This window comes from Erythrolamprus reginae, chromosome 2 (assembly GCF_031021105.1).
Source record: "Erythrolamprus reginae isolate rEryReg1 chromosome 2, rEryReg1.hap1, whole genome shotgun sequence".
In the NCBI taxonomy this organism is placed as follows: Eukaryota; Metazoa; Chordata; class Lepidosauria; order Squamata; family Dipsadidae; genus Erythrolamprus; species Erythrolamprus reginae.
This window is the reverse complement of record NC_091951.1, coordinates 88,431,249-88,456,112: the sequence shown is the minus strand read 5'-3', so window position 1 is coordinate 88,456,112 and position 24,864 is coordinate 88,431,249. Positions and strand designations below refer to the sequence as shown.

The 24,864-nt window shown below is 44.2% G+C and overlaps 2 protein-coding genes across 3 annotated transcripts in view; one reads left to right on the top strand and one right to left on the bottom strand.

Annotated features, from left to right (window-relative positions):
• Positions 1–24,864, bottom strand: part of CENPP (centromere protein P) — a 198,280-nt gene that overhangs the window by 27,591 nt on the left and 145,825 nt on the right. The window lies entirely within an intron of this gene.
• The window catches only part of ECM2 (extracellular matrix protein 2), a 43,164-nt gene continuing 28,849 nt past the window's right edge, over positions 10,550–24,864 (top strand). The window contains exons 1-3 of the mRNA XM_070735786.1: positions 10,550–10,772; positions 13,992–14,300; positions 23,662–23,850. Coding sequence (XP_070591887.1) covers positions 14,006–14,300; positions 23,662–23,850 — 484 coding nt within the window. The 5' untranslated portion in view covers positions 10,550–10,772; positions 13,992–14,005. The remainder of the gene's footprint in view (positions 10,773–13,991; positions 14,301–23,661; positions 23,851–24,864) is intronic.

Sequence of the window (24,864 nt, the reverse complement as noted above, 5' to 3'; positions counted from 1 at the left end):
TGACCCATTGTAAATATACAAAAGATGTGCATATCTCGCTATGATGAAGGTACACATTTGCGACGAATCCCCACTGCTGCTGCACAGAATCTGGCCACCTGTGCTGTAATTATGGCCTGATCATCTTTAAGCAGCCACTGGCGATAGGTAGTGTCTGAGTGGCCAGACACAATTAGTACAGGACTTTGCTAATTTCATTGGACACTACAGAACTGAATTCAGTCCAGCTAATCTCACAAGATTGGGCAACTCACTTGGACAAGGCCAGAGTCAACTTTAACTAAATCCAAGCATGTTAATACCACATACCCAAAAGGAGGGTATGCAGGAGATGATTTAAGAAGCAAAATGGTAACTTTAAGAATCAGTAAGTGTAACACACACACACACACACACACACACACACACACAGTTCATTGAAGCATCTGTTTTTAATAGAAAGCCCTTCAATGTTTGTTTTTTTCCTTAGAATATTTCTATATTTTTGGTTATAAAGATATTAGAGACCATTCATTAAACAAAGAATGCAACTCTAGGGTTCATATTTGTAGTTTACTGTGCCAAGCCATTTCTTATTGGAGTAAGTTGCTGACTCTTTTAAAATGAATTCACTTTGGTTTGTGCTCCCCGTAGAGACTACAATATCTTCTCTCAATCCCTCTTTGAGTGAGGGATGGGAGGTTCAAAAATGTGAACAATAAATAAAATAAAATATTTTTTTCTTTTTTGGGGGGGGGGGGAAAGAAAAGGATTGCTTTTCTTCTACATTAGAAACGTATTTATTTCTAATTTACAACCATGCCATGTTGATTGGAACATGATTAAAAGTATGTGATCCAAATTTTAACATTGATATTAAAAGTTTTTGCATTGCAATGATTTGGCACAAACATCTGTAGCAGTATAATATAAATACTAGAAGATATCAAAATACATGTCTTTCCCCCCACTTAAATATCAGTCTGTTCAGCTTCATAACATTATGTTTGGATAGTTGTCAAGTTTAGTCTGACTAGCTTTGAGCAAGGAATCATATTCTATACTCATTTATGTGTTTATAGTTTAAAGAAGAACAAATATTGAGCTAGCTGTTAAGCCTGTATATTATTCACTGGCTTCTGATTCTTCATTAACTGTTGACATGGGTTCTAGGTCTGTCAATAACTCCTCTGACATTTTGGAAGGTTATGCCTGATCGTTAATAATGGTATTGTGTCTTCTCCGTGCCTTTTTCTTCTTCTGTGTCTTCATTTTTCCAGACATCAAGGTCTCCAGTGACTCTTGCATTCACATTATGTGCTCAAAATATCTAAGCATTGTCTGCTAATGTAATATTATGTGGGTTTTTTTTTAATGTGGAGCAGCAAACAACTTTTGTATTCTCTTGTTTCATCTTCAAGAAAACAGTTTAAAATTCTTCTTGCCTCCAGTGGTTAAAATTAACATACTTGAAATAGCTGATGTTTGTTCTGGCAATTCTAATTCCAGTTCCTAATTCCAGACCAGCATTTCTCATACTGCGATTTGCATATAAATTAGATAAATAACATGACAGCACACAACCTTAGCAAATCCATTCTCCAATTTTGAACCTTTAGAGTTGTATACTGTATTCTGTTTTAACTATTATCTCTGATCAACATACAAATTCTTCAAGAGGAAGGAAAGCTGGCCTAATACAACCCTGTTTTGTTACCAATTTGTGGTGGTATAGTCATAAGTCTTTTTTGGAACTCCCTTGTCTTTTCCATTATCCATCAAAGGTTCATAGAGTTATTTTGACTGCCTATGCCTCTTTTGAATCCAGATTCCACATTGGGCAATAAATTTATTTAAGTTGTAGTCTGGATTGAAAAATCTTGAATACAGAGTTGGTATTTTCAGCATTCTTTAGTATTGTTCCCTAAAATATCACCTCTATTTTCAATAGGCAAATGCAATAGTGTAAAAATATTATAAAGTCTTAATCACTATAATCACAATTTGTCAGGATAATAATGATGATGATGAAGATGACAATTAAGACCTAAGGATACCAAATATAGATTACATGGAAGATGCTTTCTGAATGAGCTCTCTGAGTATATTTTATTGCTGTGTAATTGTTAGATGTTTATATCCTGCCAATCTTCCATCCTGACCAGTTAGCTCTGAATTACCTTTTGGTTTTAATATTTCTTTGGACAAGGTAGCCTGAGAGAAATTGTTGAACTGCCAGGAGCAAAGGCTGTTGTCATTCATATATCTCAGCTACTGAGCATTCTTTTACCAATTAAATTGATGGGCACTTCCCTTACTGATTATAATTGCGCACTGAAAGCTAATTATGAGTCACCATCCTGCTCGTAAACACACTTAGTAGCAAATAGACAGACTGGGAAAACTATTTTCTAACTGGCCTACTTTAATGAACTGATAACATAACTACTTGGGTAATTTAGGAAAAATGGGTTTCCATTAAGTAGCTAAGAAAGTTTTAAAAGCTTTGATTATCTCCTCAATCCTATAACTATTAGCTCACACTAGTCTCAAATCATTCCTAACTCCGATTCTCTGAAAGAATATATCCTCAGTCTTAGACTTCAAGTTAATCTCAGATGTATTCTTTCCCTATAACTTTCAAATCTCTCTCCAGATCTTCTTCCTGCTGGCAAATAACTGGAACTCATTGTTTCTTTGAAGGTCAGTTTCTCCAACCAACTATCATATTCCTGGACCAAATATCTTCCATAAAATTGTTACAACTAATTTGGCACAAGTAATTCACAAGTAATTCATTTTGATTCTTTGTGATCCTTTAATTCAGTTTTTAATGTTTCTCTAATGCTACTTTTCAGACTTTATTTGGTACATGCAATTTTGTTTAACACTTGAATGTTATGTCTACTCAAGATTGTTAGTCAAACATGAATGCACATATCAAACAACAACCCCTGAACAAATAAAGCATACAATAGAATTTTTTGTTATTGGGCAAGTGTTACTGGACACACAAGGAATTTGTCTTGGTGCATATGCTCTCAGTGTACATAAAAGAAAAGATACGTTCATCAAGAATCATAAGGCACAACACTTAATGCTACAGTGTACCTCTACCTAAGAACGCCTCTACTTAAGAACTTTTCTAGATAAGAACTGGGTGTTCAAGATTTTTTTGCCTCTTCTCAAGAACCATTTTTTACTTAAGAACCCGAGCCCGGAAAAATTTCCCAGGAAATTTGAGAGCGGCATGAAGGCCTGGCCAGTTTCCTGCCATTCTCCCTTTAATCCCGGCCATCTCAGACTTTTCTGGGCTGCCAGAGGAGCCTTTTGGTGGTGTTTAGGGAGGCTTTGGCAGTCCAGAGCGAATGGAGCGTTTTCCTTTATCAGGGCGCTTGGAGAAGGAATAAACCACTTTGCTGTGGTGACTCTCTTGCGCTGCCTCCCATACACCCGAGGGAGGCATGAGGATGAGCGTCTGGGCGCAGAAAGGCAAAAGGGAGCGGATCAACTCAGCTTCAGCCAAACCGAGGAGTCACCACAGGCACCGGCTACAAAGCAGGCGAACGAGAGAAGAGGGGAGCCCTTCAGCATGGGAAGGAAGAGAAAGCAGATAGCAGCAGCCGCCGCCGCCTTTCGGTCAAAGGATTGGGAGGTTCCCCCCTCTTGTCTGCCTGGGTTTTTCTCTCTGGCGCAGTGTATGGGAGGCAGCCTTGCACTGGGTGTATGGGAGGCGTGTGCTCTTCTTTGCCGCCTCAGAGTCCCTCTTTTTTTTTTAAGCCTTAAAGTTTTGGATTTTTTTGATTCTCCTCACATCACCTTCTTCCTTTGGCAGCGACTGTCCTCCCCTTCTTCTTCCTCCTCCTCCCATCCAAATTCCAAGCTTTTATTTCTTTCCTAATTGGTTTACACACATTATTTGCTTTTACATTGATTCCTATGGGAAAAATTGCTTCTACTCGCAAATTTTTCTACTTAAGAACCTGGTCACAGAATGAATTAAGTCCTTAAGTAGAGGCACCACTGTAGCCTGGGTACAAATAAGCAATCAAATCATATTATGTACCAATCAATATAAATTGTAAGGATACAAGCAAGAAAGTTAGTCATACAGTCGTTAGTTGAGGGAGATGGGTGATGGGAATGATGAGAAGATTAATAATTCTGCAGTCTTAGTAAATAGTTTGACAGTGTTGAGGAAGTTATTTGTTGAGCAGATTGATGGCGTTCGGGGAAAAAGTGTTCTTGTGTGTAATTGTTCTGGTGTACAGTGCTTGATAGCATCGTTTTGAGGATACGAGTTGAAACAATTTGTGCCCAGGATGTCAGGGGTCTTTGTTGTGCTTTTTTGATGACATTTTTGATGTTAGGAGTCCATTTTAGATCTTGTTATATGGTAGAACCTAGAAATTTGAAGGTCTGTACTAGTAATACTATGTTGTCTAGTACTGTAAGAGGTGGAAGTATGGAAGGGTTTCTCCTAAAGTCTACCATCATTTCTATGGTCTTGTGATGTTCAGATTCATCATTGTCTCGAATGAGATTGCTCACTGTTGTGCCATCTGCAAACTTCAGTAGTTTACCAGATGGATCCTTAGAGATACAGTCATTGGTATATAGAGAGAAGAGAAGTGGAAAGAGAACACAGCCTTGGGAGGGCCTGTGCTAACCATATCTGATGTGATTCTGCATAGCTTCACCTGCTGCTTCCTGTTTGTTAGGAAGCTTATGATCCACTTACTAGTGTGTTCAGGTACTGCTAGCTGGTTTAGATTTAGTTCAGTATTGGATACTGAACTAAAGTCTACAAAGAGGATCCTGGCGTAGGTCTTTGGAGATTCAAGATGTTGTAGGATGTAGTGCAGACCCATATTAACAGCATCATCTGTTGATCCGTTTGATCGGTATGCAAATTGCAGGGGATCTAACAGTGGATCTGTGATGGTTTTCAAGTGGAACAACACTAGCCTTTCAAAGATGTTAGAACAATTGGTCTGTAGTCATTCAGTTCCTTGATGGTAGGCTTTTTTGGCACTGGGATGATAGTAGAGCATTTGAAGCAAGAAGGAACATACATATTTCGAGCAATTTATTGAAGATTCGTGTGATGGTGGGGGCCAATTGGTCAGCACAGACTTTTAAGCGAGAAGGAGTTCTCTTGTCTAGGCCTGGAGATTTTCCTGGCTTTTGTCTGTGAAATAGGTCTTTTCTGTGATGACTAGGGGTTATGACCCCAATGGTATGGTGTTAGATGTAGGAGGCTTGGCTGTTGGCGTGTTTGAGATGAGGGTGGCTATAGTTTCTTTTTAAACCTGCAGTAAAACAGATTCAGGTAATCTCTCAGTTGTGGATTTCCTTCAGCCTGGGAAGGTGGTTTGCATATTTTAAAGAGTTTTCCACATGTTTGTTGGTTCATTTGTTGAGAACTGATTCGTTAGCTTTTCAGAGTAGCTTCTTTTTGCTGCTCTGATCTCCCTTGTTAATACATTTCTGCCGTGATTGTACAGCATTTTATCACCTTTTCTATATGTTTCCTCTTTGGAACGACGTAGCTGCTTAGGTTTAGCTGTGAACCAAGGTTTGCTGTTGCTGTATATTTGCAAGTTCCTGGTTAGTATACATAGGTCTTCATAGAAGCTGACATATGATGTTACAGTATCTGTGAGTTCATCCAGTTCTGCAGTGGTATATTCAAAAATATTCCAATCAGTGCAGTCAAAGTTAGCCTGTAGCTTTAACTTTGTCTCCTCAGTCCAAGTTTTCACTGATTTAATTGTTGGTTTTGTGGTTTTAAGTCTTTGCCTGTAAGCAGGTACAACGTGAGTCATGCAATGATCAGAGCTGCTCCTGGTAAAGACCGATAAGTATCTTTCAGTGTTGTCTGGCAATGGTGTTGTATCCTGAAATGGCTACCTTGTATTTCCTGTAAATAGTTTGTTCCTCTTTCCAGCGCTGTCTGAGCCGAAGCAGGAAGTCGCTCCTGATTGGCTCAGACGCGGCTGGCTCTAGCTTTGGCGGGAACCGCAAATGTATAAAAGGAGCGGTTTCTCCAACCAGAGTCAGTCGGTACTTGCTGAATTGTCACTTTGCCTTGCTGAGCTGTCACTTGTTCTCTGAGCTGAATAAAAGTACCGATTGCTTGAACCCTGCGTCTGGGTCTACTTCACTGGCGACGAACGGACGGAAGTAACATCGCGTGCAACATGAACAAAGTCCAGATCGGCCAGGCTCCGGAACTCTTCGATCCCGAAAAAACGTCCTGGGACGAATACATGGCCACCTTCAAGATCTTCCTCGAGGCGGCGGGAATACAGGACGCCGAAGCCGATCGCAGACGGGCTATTTTTCTTAATTACTGCGGCCCAGAAATCCGTGGCCTTGCCCAGACTCTCACCGACCCGCAGCCAGCAAGAACCGTAGCTTGGGACGTCCTACAGGAGAAGCTAGCGAGCCATTTCAAACCGACCAAACCAGCCATGGTTTTTCGGCATCAGTTTTCCATGATGGCTCAGAAGGAAACTGAATCAATCAACCAGTTTACAACGCGACTTCGGACGGTACTTGCTCAATGCAAGTTTAAAGACCCGGAAGCTCGCCTCACCGACGCCCTGGTTTTCGGCATGAAAAGCGCCACAGTGAGAAATAAACTCCTCACCGAAGAAGAGCCGACTCTACAAACCGTGATTAAACTAGCGCAAACCGCAGAAGCCGCCGACGCAGCAGCTAGAGAATTGAAAGAACACGGAAGGCGAGAACTCATTGCCAAGATTGACTCCGCGTCTCCCCGCGCCGTGGAATCAGACGACCCCAGCCAACCAGCTCACAACGGGGACAACTGCTTCCTGGTACAAAACCAGCCGAGACACCACAGAGCTACTCACCCAGCCCCCTGCGCGGGCTGCCGGGGAAACCACCAGCGCCATCGATGCCCTTTCCGAGACGCTACATGCCGCCGCTGCAACCGTCGAGGCCACATCGCCATCGCATGCAGAGCAACGGCACCAGAAGAGACATTCGCCACACCGCAATACCAACGACCACAAAGCCAGAACCCCCAATCGCGAGAAAAGAGACCGTTCCGCAATTCGGGTCAAAGAAACTACTCAACCGCTAACCGCGACTACTATAGAGGTAACACTCAATTTTCCGTGAATAACACGGCAACAAAAAAGGGGGCTAAAATTGTTATCTCACTGTTACTAAATAACCAACCTTGCTCAATGGAGCTTGATACGGGATCTAGATATACCATCATGCCTTGGGAGAAGTTTAAACTGTATATGCCTAATGTGTCTAAAGCTGATCTAAATCAAACCTCCTTAGTGATCAGAGATTTTCAAGGGGCGTAATCTCGGTCCTGGGAACAGCAAATGTACCTATTACATTCAAGAATGTTAAATGTACCCTACCCATGCTTATTGTAACGGGGGCTAAGCACTCTCTTTTGGGTTTAGCTTGGATGGAACCGTTGGGGATCGAAATTTCGGGTGTGTGTAATGTAAACTGTGATAATATGCCTAACTTTGTGCAAGAGTTCCCTGAAGTGTTCAGCCCCACCTTAGGGTCGTATAAGGGGCCCCCTATATCATTTTCTATTGACCCCAAGGTCCCACCAGTCAGACTAAAACCTCGCAGGGTCCCCCTTCCGCTTCTCCCCAAACTAGACCTGCAGCTTGATAAACTTATAAGCCAAGGTATTTTGGTCCCTGTGGAACAAGGGCCATGGGAAACTCCCATAGTTACGCCTCTGAAGCCTGATGGTTCTTTAAGGGTTTGCGCTGACTACAAATCTACCCTCAATAAGGCCCTCCAACACCACCCCTACCCCATCCCGGTTGTACAACAACTCCTACACTCCCTGGGGGAAGGGAAAAGGTTTGCAAAGATCGACCTCGCGCAAGCTTACCACAGGGGGGCTTTCAAATGCACGAGGTTACAGTTTGGGGTAAGCATAGCCCCAGGAATATTCCAGAGCATTATGGAACGCCTATTGTCAGGGGTAAATGGGGCCATTCCTTATTTTGATGACATCTTAATTGCAGGGGAAAACCAGGAACAAGTAAACAAAAGAATAAGGGAAGTACTTAAGAGGTTACAGGACAAAGGCTTAAGAATCAAGCCTGACAAATGTGTCTGGGGAACCAACAGTGTAGAATTCCTAGGATATAAAATAGACAAAGAAGGTATCCACCCCACAACAGAGAAGCTGAGAGCCATCAGGGAAGCCCCAGAGCCACGAGATAAGAATGAGCTACAGGCATTTTTAGGCCTCCTTAATTTTTACTCCGTTTTTCTGAAGCAGAAGGCAACAGTAGCAGAGCCTCTACACCGTTTACTCCAGAAGGAAACTCGCTGGACCTGGGGGGGAACTGAACGTGAAGCATTTTTCCAAGTAAAGCAACTACTAACTTCTAAAAGTGTGGTAGTCCAATATAGTGCTTCACTACCCATTAGGCTCACGTGCGACGCTTCACCGTACGGCATAGGAGGAGTCCTAGCTCACGTTCTGCCTAATAAGACAGAGGCCCCAATAGCATTTTTCTCAAGGACCATGACCAGCACAGAGAGGAATTATAGCCAGTTAGACAAGGAGGCTCTAGCTTTAGTGGCAGGGGTAAAGAAATTTCACAATTACATTTTTGGAAGAAGTTTTGAATTAGTCACTGACCACAAGCCTTTGCTAGGTCTGCTAGCCCCCAACAAGCCCACTCCGCCTTTTATGTCTCCAAGACTGATCAGATGGGCTCTTTTCCTCTCAGGGTACCAGTATGATCTCACCCACAAGGGGGGGAAGGAAATCAATCACGCAGATGGCCTCAGCAGGTGCCCCATAACAGACTTAGTGGAGGACCCTGTTCCTTCCACAGATGTACTAATGATAGAACTCGAGGATAACCCACTAACCACGACACATAGACCACATTCGGAAGCGAACAGAAAATCAATTGCCACAAACCGCTGACATGGACTCTCCCCCTTCAACAGACTTTAACACATTGCCCGAGTTAAGAAACACGCAAAGAGACTTATCGGGCCAGGGGGAACCATCCAGCGACGCCGAGCCATCCTCATCCTCCGAAGCCTTCGTTGGGCCCGCCAGGCCAAGTCCGCCGCGCCGGGAGAACAGCGGCGAGCCATCCTCCACAGTCGGTGTCGAAGGAGAAATTGAACTGCGCAGGTCAGCGTGAGCTCCACGGAGGCCCCACCGATTGGACGACTTTGTCACATGGCTTTCGTGATGGATGTGTCCAACTATGAGGGGAGGGGTGTTGTATCCTGAAATGGCTACCTTGTATTTCCTGTAAATAGTTTGTTCCTCTTTCCAGCGCTGTCTGAGCCGAAGCAGGAAGTCGCTCCTGATTGGCTCAGACGCGGCTGGCTCTAGCTTTGGCGGGAACCGCAAATGTATAAAAGGAGCGGTTTCTCCAACCAGAGTCAGTCGGTACTCGCTGAATTGTCACTTTGCCTTGCTGAGCTGTCACTTGTTCTCTGAGCTGAATAAAAGTACCGATTGCTTGAACCCTGCGTCTGGGTCTACTTCAAATGGTCTAAAGTATTCTTATAGTCTAACTTGCATAAGATTTGGGATAATAACAGTACACCTAAGATGTCATTGCTTTTCAAATTTTATACAATTCTTAAATGATGTGGCTTCAAACAAAGTATTTTCAGTTTAATGATGGATGGACATATGATAGATTGATAGTGTTATGTCCGTAAAAAGAAATAAAGGCAAAATTTGCTGATTGGTTAAGACGCGGCTTGAGTTTAGAATGCCGCCAAAAATAAACGGTTGTCAGAAATATTCCCACGCAAAAGAAATAGTATAAATAGGCAACGGATTAGCCGTTGCCCTTGTTGGGAGTTGATTGTTGGAGAGAGCTGTTCACTCTATTATGTCTTATGGAATAAACCTGTTGAACCCAAAGAAGTCTCCGGTGCAGTGATTTAACAGATAGTACCCTCCCTCCTTTAGAAAACTAGTAGATATAAAGAAGGAAGCACAAGCCAAAGAATGAAGGAGAAAAAAAACCTGAGACAAAAAGGAAATGAGTAGTAATACACATTTTCATTCTGGCTACCAAACCATTGCCTCATCCTCAAAACTATCTGAGAACAGTATATTATTTCAGTACTCAGTTAGAATTGAATGTATAAATAATCAAATAAAAACGAATCAGCCATTTTCTTTTCTTTCATATTTTCTTTTTTTGAAATCAGCCCAAAAGTCTGTTAGCTACTGAAAACATCAGGCAGAAGGGGGAGGAGGTAGAAAGCTCTTATTTGGAAGAATTGCCATTAAATTCTATCTTGAAGAAAAACATGGCTTTTGAAAGTTTTCTTTCAAACACAAAGAAGCATACCATTTCTACCACACAATAAACCTACCCAGACTAAATCTGTGGAAAATGAAGAGAACAAATGAAACTCTCTTGCAAATGCCTGCTTGTTTATTTATTTTAAGTAATCCTGTTTATTTTGGTTCTGAAAGTATGTTGGGTAAAAAGAGCTCCCGTTTGTGCCTTGTCAGCCCAAGGACCAAACGTATTGTGCTGCTTTTCATTTTCTTGAAGGGAAGATTTTATAGCTGAAGTAGCTGAATTTCTGCACACACCAGGGCAGAGCGGTGTCTTCTCTTCAAGGAAAGGAATGATTTAAGGAGGCATCTAAGATGTTTCCTTTTTAGCTGCTTCTTTTGTTCTGAAATAGAGCAGCACACATTCTTCTCTTTTTCTTTTCTGCAGCTGGAGTTTAAATGGCAAACAGAATCTACTATTAGATTAGATTACCAGGTAATGTATTACATCTATATATTAAATTACTACTTAAAATATGGGAGATTGACTATCAATGCGTGTTTGTGTGTGTGTGTGTGTGAGTTTGTGTGTGTGTGTGTATTAGGGAACAAATGTAAAATGTATTCACAGAAAGTATATTGTGTTTCCTTTCATGAAGCTTAATTGATGTGAATAAAACCAATAATTTTTACATTGGCATAGAAGTAATAAAAAGTATTGTTCACAAGTTTTATGAAAAATACTAATGTCTTAGCAGTTCCTTAACAATACTTTTTAAGGCTATGTTCATACCTATGGATTATCAATGGCATGGGATAGTTACTAAAAATAACTTTGTGTCAAAAATCAACTTCTTTTTCCCTGAATGCATTTGAAAAATTCTCTTTTTATTGTTTGGAGAGTAGTTTACTACAATATGGGTTAAATGGAATAATTTAAGATGATAGGTTATCTGAATAAATTGATAATTTCATTTGCACGTTTCTCATAAACCTAATGCAATTACCTGGGAAAATAGACTATTCCTCTCTCATATGACATTTAGTATATGGCGTATGCAAGAGGCAGAATATACTCTTGCAGTCCGGCTCTGCCAGATGTTACTTCCTTAATTCAGTCCAAGAGGAAGCAGCCTCTGTTCAATGCATGTCCACCCTTTATTGGCCCCCATCCCTCTTTCCTGAACATAAAGACTGATTCAGTAGATCCAGACGATTCTTTTCATGAACCAGAAATAGTAACTGTTATTGCCATGCTCATAGCTTTCATCAGGAGCATATGATGGGCAGCATTTGTGGGGAACTTATCCTTCTCATACTTTATACAGAAGGTAAGCCTTAGACTAAACACCATGAAAGGTGCCCACCCTATATTTTTAGGCTTTTAAAACCAGTAAGGGAACAAGAAACATGCTTTTGTGTGAAATCATAAACCAAGACAAAGTTTATACCAAGCATGGCTTCTTGACTTCTTTCTACCTTCTTTACTAGCAAAGGGTGTAGGCTGTGTCTGTACTCTTCTGTGTAATGAAATATGTTTCAATTCTCTGTGTTTGTATGTATATGTACTATTTCTCCTAAGAACTAATCAGACTGTGCATATATGTGTAGCTTCTATGTGTGTATATTTCACTCTCCTCTCCTATTGTGCATGTATGGGTACACAGGAAGCCGTGGGTAGGGCTCCATATAAGCTTGTCTGGATCATATGATTAAGGGGGAAGGGTGGAATAAGCAACATACCAGTTGATTGCCTAATTTCCTTTCCCATAGGGATATATTAGACCAAATTTTCTGAATTTATTTTCTCTACTCCCACAGCCTGATCCACCTCGTTGATTTTGCTCTGTTCTGAATTTGGAGAATTATCTTGCCCATAGACAGTCAGAGAGACAGAATCCCAAGTTCTTTTACATAATTACTTTTCAACTTTTCCTTGGGTTGTTAAGAATAAAAACCACCAGCTTTTGCCCTGAAGAAAACGTTTGCTGGCCATGGTTAATATATAGCATAATTATAATTGCTGTAATGTTACACAGCTTTGCTTTAAAGTGATAAACAGAATATTAACAGCCTTATGTCATTTATAATTAGCAACATGTAGTCTAAACTAAGAGCCTTCTCCACACAAAAAATCCAACTGTTTATAAAATGAAGATCTTTTCTTTGTAGATGACAATGTGATATTCACATAGAATAAACTTGCAACAATATTTCATTTATTAATCTCTTCAGATTAAATTCAGAGAAATCAACTATCTATATAATTTAAGTATTAGTTGTATTAATTCCCAGTCTTTTTGATTATTCATTAATCCAGAGATAGAAGATTGTACTTCACTCTTAAAGCAGGGGTCCCCCTGTGGGCTGTAGCCCACTAGTGGGCCGTGAGTTGTTTGCAACCGGGTCATGGAAATGGCAGGCAAGCCCACACAAAGCCCTTAATCACTGTCTTCTTTGACATGCTTAATAAAACAAAATATTTTAGAGAAACTGGAAATCATATGTATAACTATAATCAGATTAACATTTCATTCCATATATTCACAGGATATGCTTTACGTGTTTACAAATGAATGTTTGTTGAGATTAGTCCTTGAACTAATATTTCTAATTATTGTAATTCAGATCTGGAACAATGCTAAAGCAATTTTCCCTTTCACTAATCAACCTCACCTTGAAGAGATGGGCAGCATATAAATTTGGTAAATAATAAATAAAATAATAAATATGGTTCAGAGCAGCTGGCTCACATCTAGGTCAAACTTCAGTTTCAAACCGGAGTCTTGTCTTTCCATAGATCTGCAGTGAAAAAAATAGATTCATCCCCATCCAAATATAACAGAACAACAGAGTTGAAAGGAACCTTGGGGGTCTTCTTGTCCAATCCACTGCTCAAGCAGGAAACCCTATACCAGTAATGGCGAACCTGTGTCATGGGTGCCACAGGTGGCATGTGGAGCTACGTCTGCTGGCACATGAACCGTTGCCCTAGCTCAACTCCAACATACATGTGTGTCCTGGCCAGCTCTGGGAGGGCGTTTTTGGCTTCCAGAGAAACTCTGGGGGGGTGGGCGAGGGTGTTTTTACCCTCCTCTGGCTCCAGAGAAGCCTTTGGAGCCTGGGATGGGTGAAACAGGAGCCTACTGGGTCCACCAGAAGTTGGGAAACAGGCCCTTTCTGGCCTCCAGACGGCCTCCAGGATTATGGGTAAGGGCACTTGTACATGCACAATATCACGCGCCCACGCTCTTTTGGCACCCATGGAAAAAAGGTTCGCCATCACTGCCCTATACCATTTTACACAAAAGGTTGTCCAAACCTTTCTTAAAAACCTAGAAGCAAGTTGTTCCACTGATTAATTGTTCTAACTCTCCTAGTTTTAGTTTGGTTCTCTCCTTCATTATTTTCCATCTATTGCTTCTTGTTCTGTCTTCAGGTGTTCTGGAAAATAGGTTGTCTCCTTCTTCTTTGTAGCAACCTCTTAGACATTGGAACACTGCTATCATGTATTTGCTTCCAAAGAATATTGCTTTATCTAGTTTATATACAGAAGATTCTCACTGTTCTATAATTTATAAATAAAAACAAATAGTCACCGACCTTGTCTTAGACTCTCCATTTAATAAGGACCCTAACATAAAAAATGCACTTTTTATTGGTGATTCTAATCTCTTTAATCTTCAAATTACATTTTCCTTTCTTTTAAATGCAGCACTCCAGGAAACAATGCAAAAACCAGTCCTAGTCTACTATCTTCTGTTTGTTTATTTGTTCGTTGCTCTTGCCCAGAATAAACCCAATGGAACGCCCGGAAGAGCAAGGCGAAGAATAATCTATAGAAGACTACGAAAGATCCCCTTAAGAAATCACAATTTAAATAAGCAGTCTCAAATTAGACCTCCAATCTCTAGAACTCCACTAATGAGCATCCCACTTACTAATATTGATGGAGATATTACTGGAGTATTTAACTCTCTTACCCAATTGGAGGGCCAAGAAACTAATTATAATATTTTGCCAGGTAAGCAGGAAAAGATTATTTTTTAATATTTATACATCGTCCACGTAAAAAAGAAAACTATTCCAAATAGATGAATTGTTCTCGCTTAATACAGTGGTACCTCGGTTCTCGAACGCCTTGGTTTTCGTACATTTCGGATACCGAACAAACTTTTCTGCAAAAATTTGCTTCGGTATCTGAACAAAAATTCGGATACTGAACAGAAAATTTTGTTTACTATCTGAAATGTGCGACCAGGGCAGCTTTGCAAAGCAGCTGCCACAAGATCTGAGGAGACGGGGTGAGAGAGAATGGGAGTCGAGATCTGACATGCCCCTCCTGGCCGCCTTCTTAACAGCCTCCCAGTCTCTACCATCTAACTGCTCCAAGCTGCAGGAAGGGTAGGACTGGCTGCAATATCGGCAGCTTCGGGGGGCTCCTTTCCTCAGCGGTTCAGTTTGTTACCTCCAGGCAGCTGCCCCAACTTTTTCTTTCTCAGCGGTGGCGGCTCCGGCGGCTCCCCTTCATCACATGACGTTCCTGACACTGCTGCTGCTCCTCGAAGGGAAGCTGCCGGAGCCGCCGCCGGCGGGAAAGAAAAAGTTGGGGCAGCCGCCTGGAGGTAACAAACTGAACCGCTTGATACTCAATGTTATCCATTCTATCATTCATTTATTATATAAAACTTTGTATATAATTCTCCAAGATATTCAAACTAAAATGTATGTGGTAGCAACTAAAATCAAAACACAGTTTCATTAACATATGAACATGAATAAAGGTGAAATCTTGGCTTTTATTGACTTTATTGCATAAACATTCACATTGTAATATGCAGCAGCAATCTTCTGAATGGGCTACTATTTAAAATCTAATTCCAAACATGTATATGCCAACTTTTATAATATGGTTGTATTATAAATTGATAAGTATTAGTGATTTATTTCATTTTGATAATTTTAGAAATTATACAGTATCATAGTTAGCTTGGTTAAGAAACATTTTCATGGCAGATCATTATTTTAGAAAGCATCAGAAACTAATCTATAAACCACAAACCCCCCCCCCACAAATGAATGATTCTTGTTTTAAGGTGCACACAATAAATTAAATAAATGATCTCAAAGTGGAATAACATAGAAAAGGTAGACATATAAAGCAATGTTTTTAAAATAAATTAGTACACAAAAAGTATTATTGCAGTTCATTTTTAATAGTCTCTCTAAAGCTATTCATTTGGGAGCATTTGTCTTCATATTGAAGGTAATATGCTGGCATACATAGCATACCATCTATATGAAGTATTTAAGATCTTCCTCAGGAATCATCTGAAGTAATATGTAGTTTCCTCATTTTCCCCTTGATTGTTTCTTTTTATCTGGAATTTTACCCAAAGGTGGAACTAAAAGAACCGTTGTACATACCTGAACGGTCTTCTTGATGCACTGGAAGGAGAGTCCAACATGGGTAATTCACCAATCTTATTGGTAGAGACTGAGTTAATTTAAATATTTAAATATGAGGTAGTCACCGCCCCTTAGCAGCCCCCAATACCTCAGTTTTAAAAACGAAGCCAGTTTAAGGAAAACCTGTTTATTGAACAATAACCATATAACCTCATAACTGTTTAACTAGGCTCCCAGACTCCGGCGACCTGGCGAAACAACCATGCCGGGTGGGTTTGGACTCTCCTTCCAGTGCATCGAGAAGACCGTTCAGGTATGTACAACGGTTCTTCTCCACTGCATCTGGAAGGAGAGTCCAACATGGGATATGCCAAAGATTACTGCCCATGGGAGGGAAAAGGCTGAGCTACGGTCGCAGGAGTTGAACACACTTGCTGCAAAACCCGTCTCCCAAACGAAGCTTCCGCCGAAGCTACTGAGTCCAGTTTGTAATGGCGTATAAAGGTGGTAGGAGACGCCCACGTAGCCGCCCTGCAAATGTCCTCTATGGACGCCTGAGTTCTCCAAGCCACCGAAGTGGATGCACTTCTAGTGGAATGCGCTGCTACCCCGGTTGGTGGAACTTGAGACCGGGCTTTGTAAGCTTCCGCAATACAATCTTTCAGCCAGCGACTGATGGATTTAGCTGACACTGCCAGACCCATTGATCGCTGACCAAAGGACACAAACAGCCGCTCAGATTTCCTGAAATGTCCAGTCCGTCTGATGTAGATTTTCAAGGCCCTCCAAACATCTACCTTGTGCCATCTCAGCTCGAGAGGGTGCTGTCCATGTGTGCAAAAGTCTGGCAACACTAACTCTTGAGCCCTATGAAACCCAGAGTTAACCTTGGGGATAAATGTAGGGTCTAACCTCAAAACCACCCGATCCGGGTGGAATATACACAAATCTGCACGCGTAGACAGGGCCGACAGCTCCGACACTCTGCGTGCCGACGTAATTGCCACTAAAAAGGCAGTCTTTAAGGAGAGCAATCTTACTGGAATCGTCCTCATCGGCTCGAAAGGAGGGGCTGTCAACGCCTTGAGTACCAGGGAAAGGTCCCACGTCGGGAATCTGTGTACTGGAGGCGCATGGGTGTTAATCGCGCCCTTAATAAAATCCCTAATCCAAGGATCTTGTGCCAGGGAGCGAGCGTGGGGTACCCGGATGATGGTTGCCAGAGCAGCTAAATGCCTTTTCAAGGTATTCGGGGCTAACCCTTTCTCTACCCCTGACTGTAGGAATCGTAAGATTGACACAACCGAAGCCTCCCCCGGATTAAGGTGGTGATCCGAACAAAAGTTACAGAAGGCCGCCCAAGTGGCCTGGTAGAGTCTTACTGTTGATGGGCGACGTGCTGCCTGAATGGTGGAAATAACCTCGTCTGGCAAGGCTTGCTGTCTCAGACCCGCCCTTTCAAGTGCCAGGCGGTCAGTTTGAACTACTGAGGGTCCGGATGGCAAACTGACCCCTGAACTAACACTATCTCGGAATCTGGAATCCTCCACGGGGGAGACACCGACAGGGCTACTAGGTCTGCAAACCAAGGCCGTCTCGGCCAATAGGGAGCCACCATGATCATTTCCACCCCCTCCCGAATTGTCTTGTCTAATATCCTTTGAATGAGACACGTGGGGGGGAAGGCATACAGTAACCCCTGGGGCCATGGTGATCATAGGGCGTTGACCCTTTCCGCCCCTGGCATCGGAAACCGGGAGAAAAACCTCTGTAATTGGGTGTTTGCTGGGGTTGCGAAGAGGTCCACCAATGGAAGACCAAATTGTAGCACTATCTGCTTGAAGAGTGCCGGGTCCAGTTGCCACTCCGAAGGATCCAGAGTGGACCTGCTCAGCCAGTCCGCCTGCACATTGCTGGTCCCGGCAATATGCTCCGCCGTCAGAGAGGCCAGATGAGATTCGGCCCAATCGAAGAGGTCCGTGGCTTGAGCCATGAGGCGATGAGATCTCGTACCTCCTTGATGGTCCAGGTGGGCTTTTGTGGCCACGTTGTCCGTCAGAACCAGGACATGCCTGTCCTGAACCCAGGGAGCGAAGGCTTGAAGGGCTAAGAAAACCGCTCTGAGTTCGAGAACGTTGATATTGACCTGGGTTAAGTCCTCCTGAGACCACAGGCCTTGAGCTATATGAGGCCCCATATGGGCGCCCCAGCCCGACAAACTCGCGTCTGTTGTGATAATCACACGCTCGTGGCTGTGAAGAGGAGAACCCTGGAGCAACGCTGGGGACAACCACCATGCCAGCGACTGCTTGACTGAAGCTGGGAGTCGCACCTTTCGGTGGGAGTGACTCACCTTGTCCCTCTGGGCCGGAAGGAGAAACCATTGGAGGCCCCTCATGTGATGGCGAGCCCATGGCACAATCCCTATGGATGAGACCATAGTCCCTAGTACCTTGGACAATGTTGCCAACGGTATTTGCCTTTGTCGACGAAGGCTGGTGACCAATCTCCGGATATTGAGGACCCTCTCTGGTGTTAGCGAGACCGTGTCCTCTGCGGTGTCTATGATGGAGCCGAGGTGTTGGATTGATGTGGTGGGATGAAGATGGCTCTTCTCCACGTTGACCGTGTACCCGTGCCTCTCCAGAGTTTCCCGTGTGAGCGCCAGATGGTGTTGCGCTTGGACCATAGACTTGGACATAACGATTATGTCGTCCAAGTATGCCATAACTCTTATGGACTGGGCCCTTAGATGTGCTGTCAGAATGTCCATCAGCTTCGTAAATGTACGGGGAGCCGAAGATAGGCCGAACGGCATGGCACAGTACAGTGATCCCCCGCTCGTTGCGAGGGTTCCGTTCCAGGAGCCCCCGCAACGAGCGGGTTTTCGCGAAGTAGCGATGCGGAAGTAAAAACACCGTCTGCGCATGTGCAGACGGTGTTTTTACTCCCACAGCGCTAGCGAGGAGCCGAAGATCGGGGGCGGGGCGGCTGTTTGCCGCCGGCATGGAGGGCTTCCTAGCAGCCCCCCAAACCCGGGTTGGGGGTCCGGGGGCGCTGGCTCTCGGCGCTTTTGAGCTGAATCCGGAAGCGAATTCGCTTCCGGATTCAGCTCAAAACCGCCGATAGCAAGCGGCAAGGAACGGCTTGTCTCGGCGCTTTCGAGCTGTCAGCTCGAAAGCGCCGAGAGAAGCCGTTCCTTGCCGCTTGCTATCGGCGGTTTTGAGCTGAATCCGGAAGCGAATTCGCTTCCGGATTCAGCTCAAAACCGCCGATAGCAAGCGGCAAGGAACGGCTTGTCTCGGCGCTTTCGAGCTGACAGCTCGAAAGCGCCGAGACAAGCCGTTCCTTGCCGCTTGCTATCGGCGGTTTTGAGCTGAATCCGGAAGCGAATTCGCTTCCGGATTCAGCTCAAAACCGGCGATACCAAGCGGCAAGGAACGGCTTCTCTCGGCGCTTTCGAGCTGACAGCTCGAAAGCGCCGAGACAAGCCGTTCCTTGCCGCTTGGTATCGCCGGTTTTGAGCTGAATCCGGAAGCGAATTCGCTTCCGGATTCAGCTCAAAACCGCCGATACCAAGCGGCAAGGAACGGCTTCTCTGGGCGCTTTCGAGCTGACAGCTCGAAAGCGCCGAGACAAGCCGTTCCTTGCCGCTTGCTATCGGCGGTTTTGAGCTGAATCCGGAAGCGAATTCGCTTCCGGATTCAGCTCAAAACCGGCGATACCAAGCGGCAAGGAACGGCTTCTCTCGGCGCTTTCGAGCTGACAGCTCGAAAGCGCCGAGACAAGCCGTTCCTTGCCGCTTGCTATCGGCGGTTTTGAGCTGAGTCCGGAAGCGAATTCGCTCCCGGACTCAGCTCAAAAACGGCGAGAATGAACGGCGTGGGCGGGCGAAGGGTGGGCGGCAGCGAGGAGTTTGCGTGGGCGGTGGGGAAACTCCTCGCTGACGCCAGCAAGAGGGGGAAGACCCAGGGAAGCCGCTGCCATCTACGCATGCGTGCCCGGCACGCATGCGTAGATGGTATTTTTGACTTCCGGGTTGAAAAATAGCGAAGTACCCTGTTCGCAATGGTTGGGGACGCAATAAACGGGGGATCACTGTACTGGTAGTGGACCCCGTTGAGACAAAACCTGAGGTAACGACGATGAGCTGGCCAAACCGGAACATGCAGGTAAGCCTCTTTGAGGTCGATAGAGGTGAGAAAATCGTTGTGCCGAACAGAGGCCAAAATCGACTGTAGGGAGTGCATGCGAAATCTGCGATACCGAATGAAGGTATTCAGGAGCTTTAGGTTTAATATCATCCTGAACCCCCCCGAAGACTTCGGCACTAGGAACACAACGGAATAAAATCCCGTGCCCTTGGCATGTTCGGGCACCTTCTCTATTGCTTGTATGTTGAGAAGGTGTGTTATCTCCAGTTGAAGATGACGTCTTTTGAGTGGGTCTCGCGTTAGCGGACAGGTGACAAACCGGTTTGGCGGGGGCTGCAAGAACTCCAGGCGCAGTCCTCTTGATATTGTGGCCCTTGCCCATTTGTCGGTGGAGGTAATCCTCCAGGAGGCACTGAAGCGTCGAAGTTTGCCTCCTATGGGCTGTAAGGGAGCCAAGTCATTTTGTGCGCCTGAAGCCACGTTGGTTCCCTCTAAAAGGACGCCTTGACTGCTGGTATCCTCTGGGCCTATCCTGAAAGGCCGCTCGGTCCCCTCTAAAGGTGGGTTGGCCATACTGATTTTGGGTGTATGACCTATTATTCTGACTAGCCGAGGAAGAGGAATCCCAACGAAATGGCTGACGGCGAGCGTAAGGATTGGGTCTACGCTCCTGGCGCCGGTATGCTCTGGGGAGGGTCTTACGTTTGTCCTTATCCTCAATGAGGACAGGGTCCAAAGCCTCTCCAAAGAGCTTCTCCCCTTGGTATGGAGATGATGCCAGGTTCCACTTGGACTTCAGGTCCGCTGGCCAGCTCCTCAGCCAAAGGAGGCGTCTGGATGCAAGTGACGCCGCCATCCCTCTGGCCGAAAACTTTGCGGCATGGAGAGTTGCATCCGCTGAAAACTGCGCAGCTGCCAATAATTTACTGAGGTCCTGACGTAAGCGACCTTCTTCTGGACCTAGGCGGGCTTGTACCTCCTGCAACCACATTATGGAGGCCCTATTGAAAAATGAAGCTGCGGTCGCCGCCCTAAACGCCCAGCTTGCCATTTGATGGGATTTTCTTAATAAAATTTCCGCCTTTCTATCCTCTGGTTTCAAGCTATCGCCCGTCTCAGATGGTACCAAGGCCTTAGATATCAAAGTCATTACCGGCTGGTCTATGGGCGGAAATTCCAGCAGCTTTTCCATGTCATCATCTAAAGTATAAAACTTCCTTTCGATGACTGAAGGGCCTTGAGCTGCTGCAGGCTGCTGCCATGGGCGCTTGATGCTTTGCCTGAATATGTCCGAGGATGGCACATGATCAGTCTCGGGTTGGGGCTCCTTGAATAATACTGCCGAAGGCTTAGGGTCATCTGAGGCTTCAGTAGCCTTGGTTGGACCCGGTAAATCTGCCACCTGCTTAGCTTTATGCAGCAGAATCTTGAAAAGGGGAGCCTTAAAGAGTCCAGCTGTCACCGGAGGATCAGGAGTTGTCTCATCATCCGAAAAGTCGTATTCTCTTTCGGCATCCTCTAGGGGTGACGGCTCCTCCATCCAGGACCCCATACCCGAGGGGGGCGGTGCAGCCCATAGGTTCCTGGGCTGTGCTGGTTGGGGGTGCTGGACATTCTGTTGCACCCCAGCTGCCATCCCTTGTGAGTAAACATCAGAAATGAGTCCCTGTAAGGCAGGGGACATCTGCTGCCAGGTATCTGGTTGCACACGCAGCCCAGCCGCAGTGGGCGTAAAGGTGGCAGAAGGGGCACTCTTCAATGAGTGGCTGGCAGACCCTGGCCTTGGTTGCTGAAGGCCAGATGGAGGAACAGCCTGAGGCATAAATGGGTGCTGCCTCTCTGGAGACCAATCTCTCTCTGATAATGTCTCTGAGGGTCTCAAAACAGAGAAGGCTGGTGGATCCCTGGCCTGCAATAAGGGAGAGACGGTTCTTGGAGCTAAGAGGGCTGCCTCCAGTTTCTGCTCCAACGCTTTAATGCGCCTCTCTGCCTCCTTGATTGAAGAAGAGGCTGGGGCCTTAGATTTTTCTTTGGACTTCCCCTTGCCTTTATCCTGAGGCAATACAATGGGGGAAGATGCTTTCTCTAAGGTTTTATCCTCCATTACTCACGGTTAACAGTTGTTCTATTATTAACAGAAGCTGAAACACGCTGACAGATATAGCTGTCACTGAGCAAATGCACTCAAAATGGCGTTTTGGCACCTCAGAGCCTACGCCTGTGTCTGACAGGTTGGTCGCGCCCAGTGATTGGGCGGAGAGCAACCTTATACCCGCCTAAACAGGGCGGGTGCGGGCATCCGTTGCCTCAAAATGGCGTTCCCGCTCTTTTTTGCCGCCCTCGCCAACTCAGGGAGCTTCCAGCAATCGATGCCCCCCACACACAATTCGCTTTCTAGAGCCAGCCGATCCAAGCGGCTTCCCGGCTCTGCAAACGGCTTTTCGGCTTCGGCGGCAACGGCGGCGGCGTCAATCAAAAGCCGCCGAACAGCTGAGAGGCGCTGGCCCGGCGCCAAATCAAGCCGCCTTCATTCTCTGCGGCAATCCTGCAGTTCTCCGTTGAAATTCTGCAGTCCAAGCTTCCCAGTGAGGGGGGCGGACCCCCTCACCTTCAGCTGACAGCCGGGTATGACCACTGAGGTCGGGGACCCTAGGCTGAGGTGCTCCTCGTTAGGCATGGTACCCACGGAGGGAAGGGAAGCTCGAGGAGATTAACGGTGGGGGTGATTCTGCCCGTGGAGGGCAGATACCCCTTAATTTCCCTTTCAAGATTCACTGCACCTGCAATTAGAAAGGGGAGAAAAACAGAAATTTAATAATTAATTATTAATATTATATTATTATTATTATTATTATTATTATTATTATTATTATTATTACTATTAATACTTCATCAGAGAAGCAAACTCAACAGTCTCTACACTAAGACTGAGTTTTTAAAACTGAGGTATTGGGGGCTGCTAAGGGGCGGTGACTACCTCATATTTAAATATTTAAATTAACTCAGTCTCTACCAATAAGATTGGTGAATTACCCATGTTGGACTCTCCTTCCAGATGCAGTGGAGAACCACTAAACTCTAATAAATTGGAGCTCAGTACTGAAACTACACCATATTTCTGAAGCTGAAAGCATTGAGGTATCTGCCAAGGATTTCATCCATAAGGTATTTTTAGTCTAGAATTTAGAGTGATTGCAAATGACTATTGCATTTGAAAAAATCCTCCCTATCTCTAGGTTTACAATCAACAATCAATTCAATTCAATTCAATTTATTAGATTTGTATGCCGCCCCTCTCCGAAGACTCAATATTTAGTCAATATATTACATTTTATTAGATATGACCATATATTTTAGAAGATGTTAAATACTTTTTACAAGATTTTTACATCTTTCTCTCCTAATTTATTATATTCCCACGTATGATGCAATAAATATTTATATTTGTAATGAGCATACCATGACAAGTAAGTCATCAATCAATGGATGACCAAAAGATATTGAATCATATTATCCTCTTTTATAAATTTGTTATGAGAATTCTTTGAAATGCATAAGTCTAAGTGTTACATTATCCACTTCTCATGTGGGATAACATTCTGTGGCATCACCACTGTCTGACAATAGATTGCCGCGTACATCAAAATTTAGATACAGCTGGTAGTGAAAATCAGTAAAGGTGAAGGTTTCAGCACACATGAATGCTAGTCATTTCCAGCTCTAGGAAACGACTAGCACCCATGCATCTAGGAAAATCAGGACCCTTTATAATTAGTTTATATATTTGTATAATAAAACCTGCTTTTGGCTTCCATTTCTTAGGAAAGGAAGGACGATGCTTTGGTAATGGAATGATTATGTTTGATAAAGCTGTGTGGTCTCCTAAGCACTGTGTTACATGCCTCTGTTCAAAAGGAAAGGTATTCTGTGACGAAACTTCATGCAGTCCTCTGACATGTCACAAATCTATAAAACCTGAAGGGGAATGTTGCCCTGTGTGTCTGGACAGTGGTACAGTATACTATTTTTTTATATACATTAAGTGTTATATGCATGTCCTTCATTAAAGCATTCATTTAGCGACTGATTAGATTAGATTAGATTTATTGGATTTATATGCTGCCCCTCTCCGCAGACTCGGGGCGGCTCACAACAATGGCAAAAACAGTACATAGTAACAAATCTAATATTTAGTCATCTAAATTATAGTTTTAGGTTAAAAAAAATTCATAAAAACAACCCCAATATATATAAAAAAACAAGCACACAATCAATCATACACCAAAACAACATGGGCAAGGGGGAGATGTTTCAATTCCCCCATGCCTAAAGGCAGAGGTGGGTTTTAATTTGCTTTTAGTATTGGATTATTGTATATTGTTCATGATTGTTGTAAGCCGCCCCGAGTTTTCGGAGAGGGGCGACATATAAATCCAATAAAACTTGAAACTTTAAGAAGTTTACGAAAGGCGAGGAGGGTGGGGGCAATCCTAATCACTGGGGGGAGCTGGTTCCAGAGGGTCGGAGCCACCACAGAGAAGGCTCTTCCCCTGGGTCCCGCCAGATGACATTGTTTAGTCGACGGGACCCAGAGAAGGCCAACTTTGTGGGACCTAACCGGTCGCTGGGATTCGTGCGGCAGAAGGCAGTCCCGGAGATATTCTGGTCCGGTGCTATGAAGGGCTTTATAGGTCATAACCAACACTTTGAATTGTGACCAGAAACTGATCGGCAACCAATGCAGACTGCGGAGTGTTGGAGCAATATAGGCATACATAGAGAAGCCCAAGATTGCTCTCGCAGCTGCATTCTGCACGATCTGGAGCTTCTGAACATTTTTCAAAGGTAGCCCCATGTGGAGAGCATTACACAAAAAAAGGCTAGTCTTTGTACTTACAACCAGTCCTTATATTTACAATAATTACAGCATTCCCAGGATCACCTGATCAAAATTTTGCCACTTGGCAACTGGCATATATTAACAATGGTCGGGTCGGATGATAAACATTTGCGATCTTCCTCCCT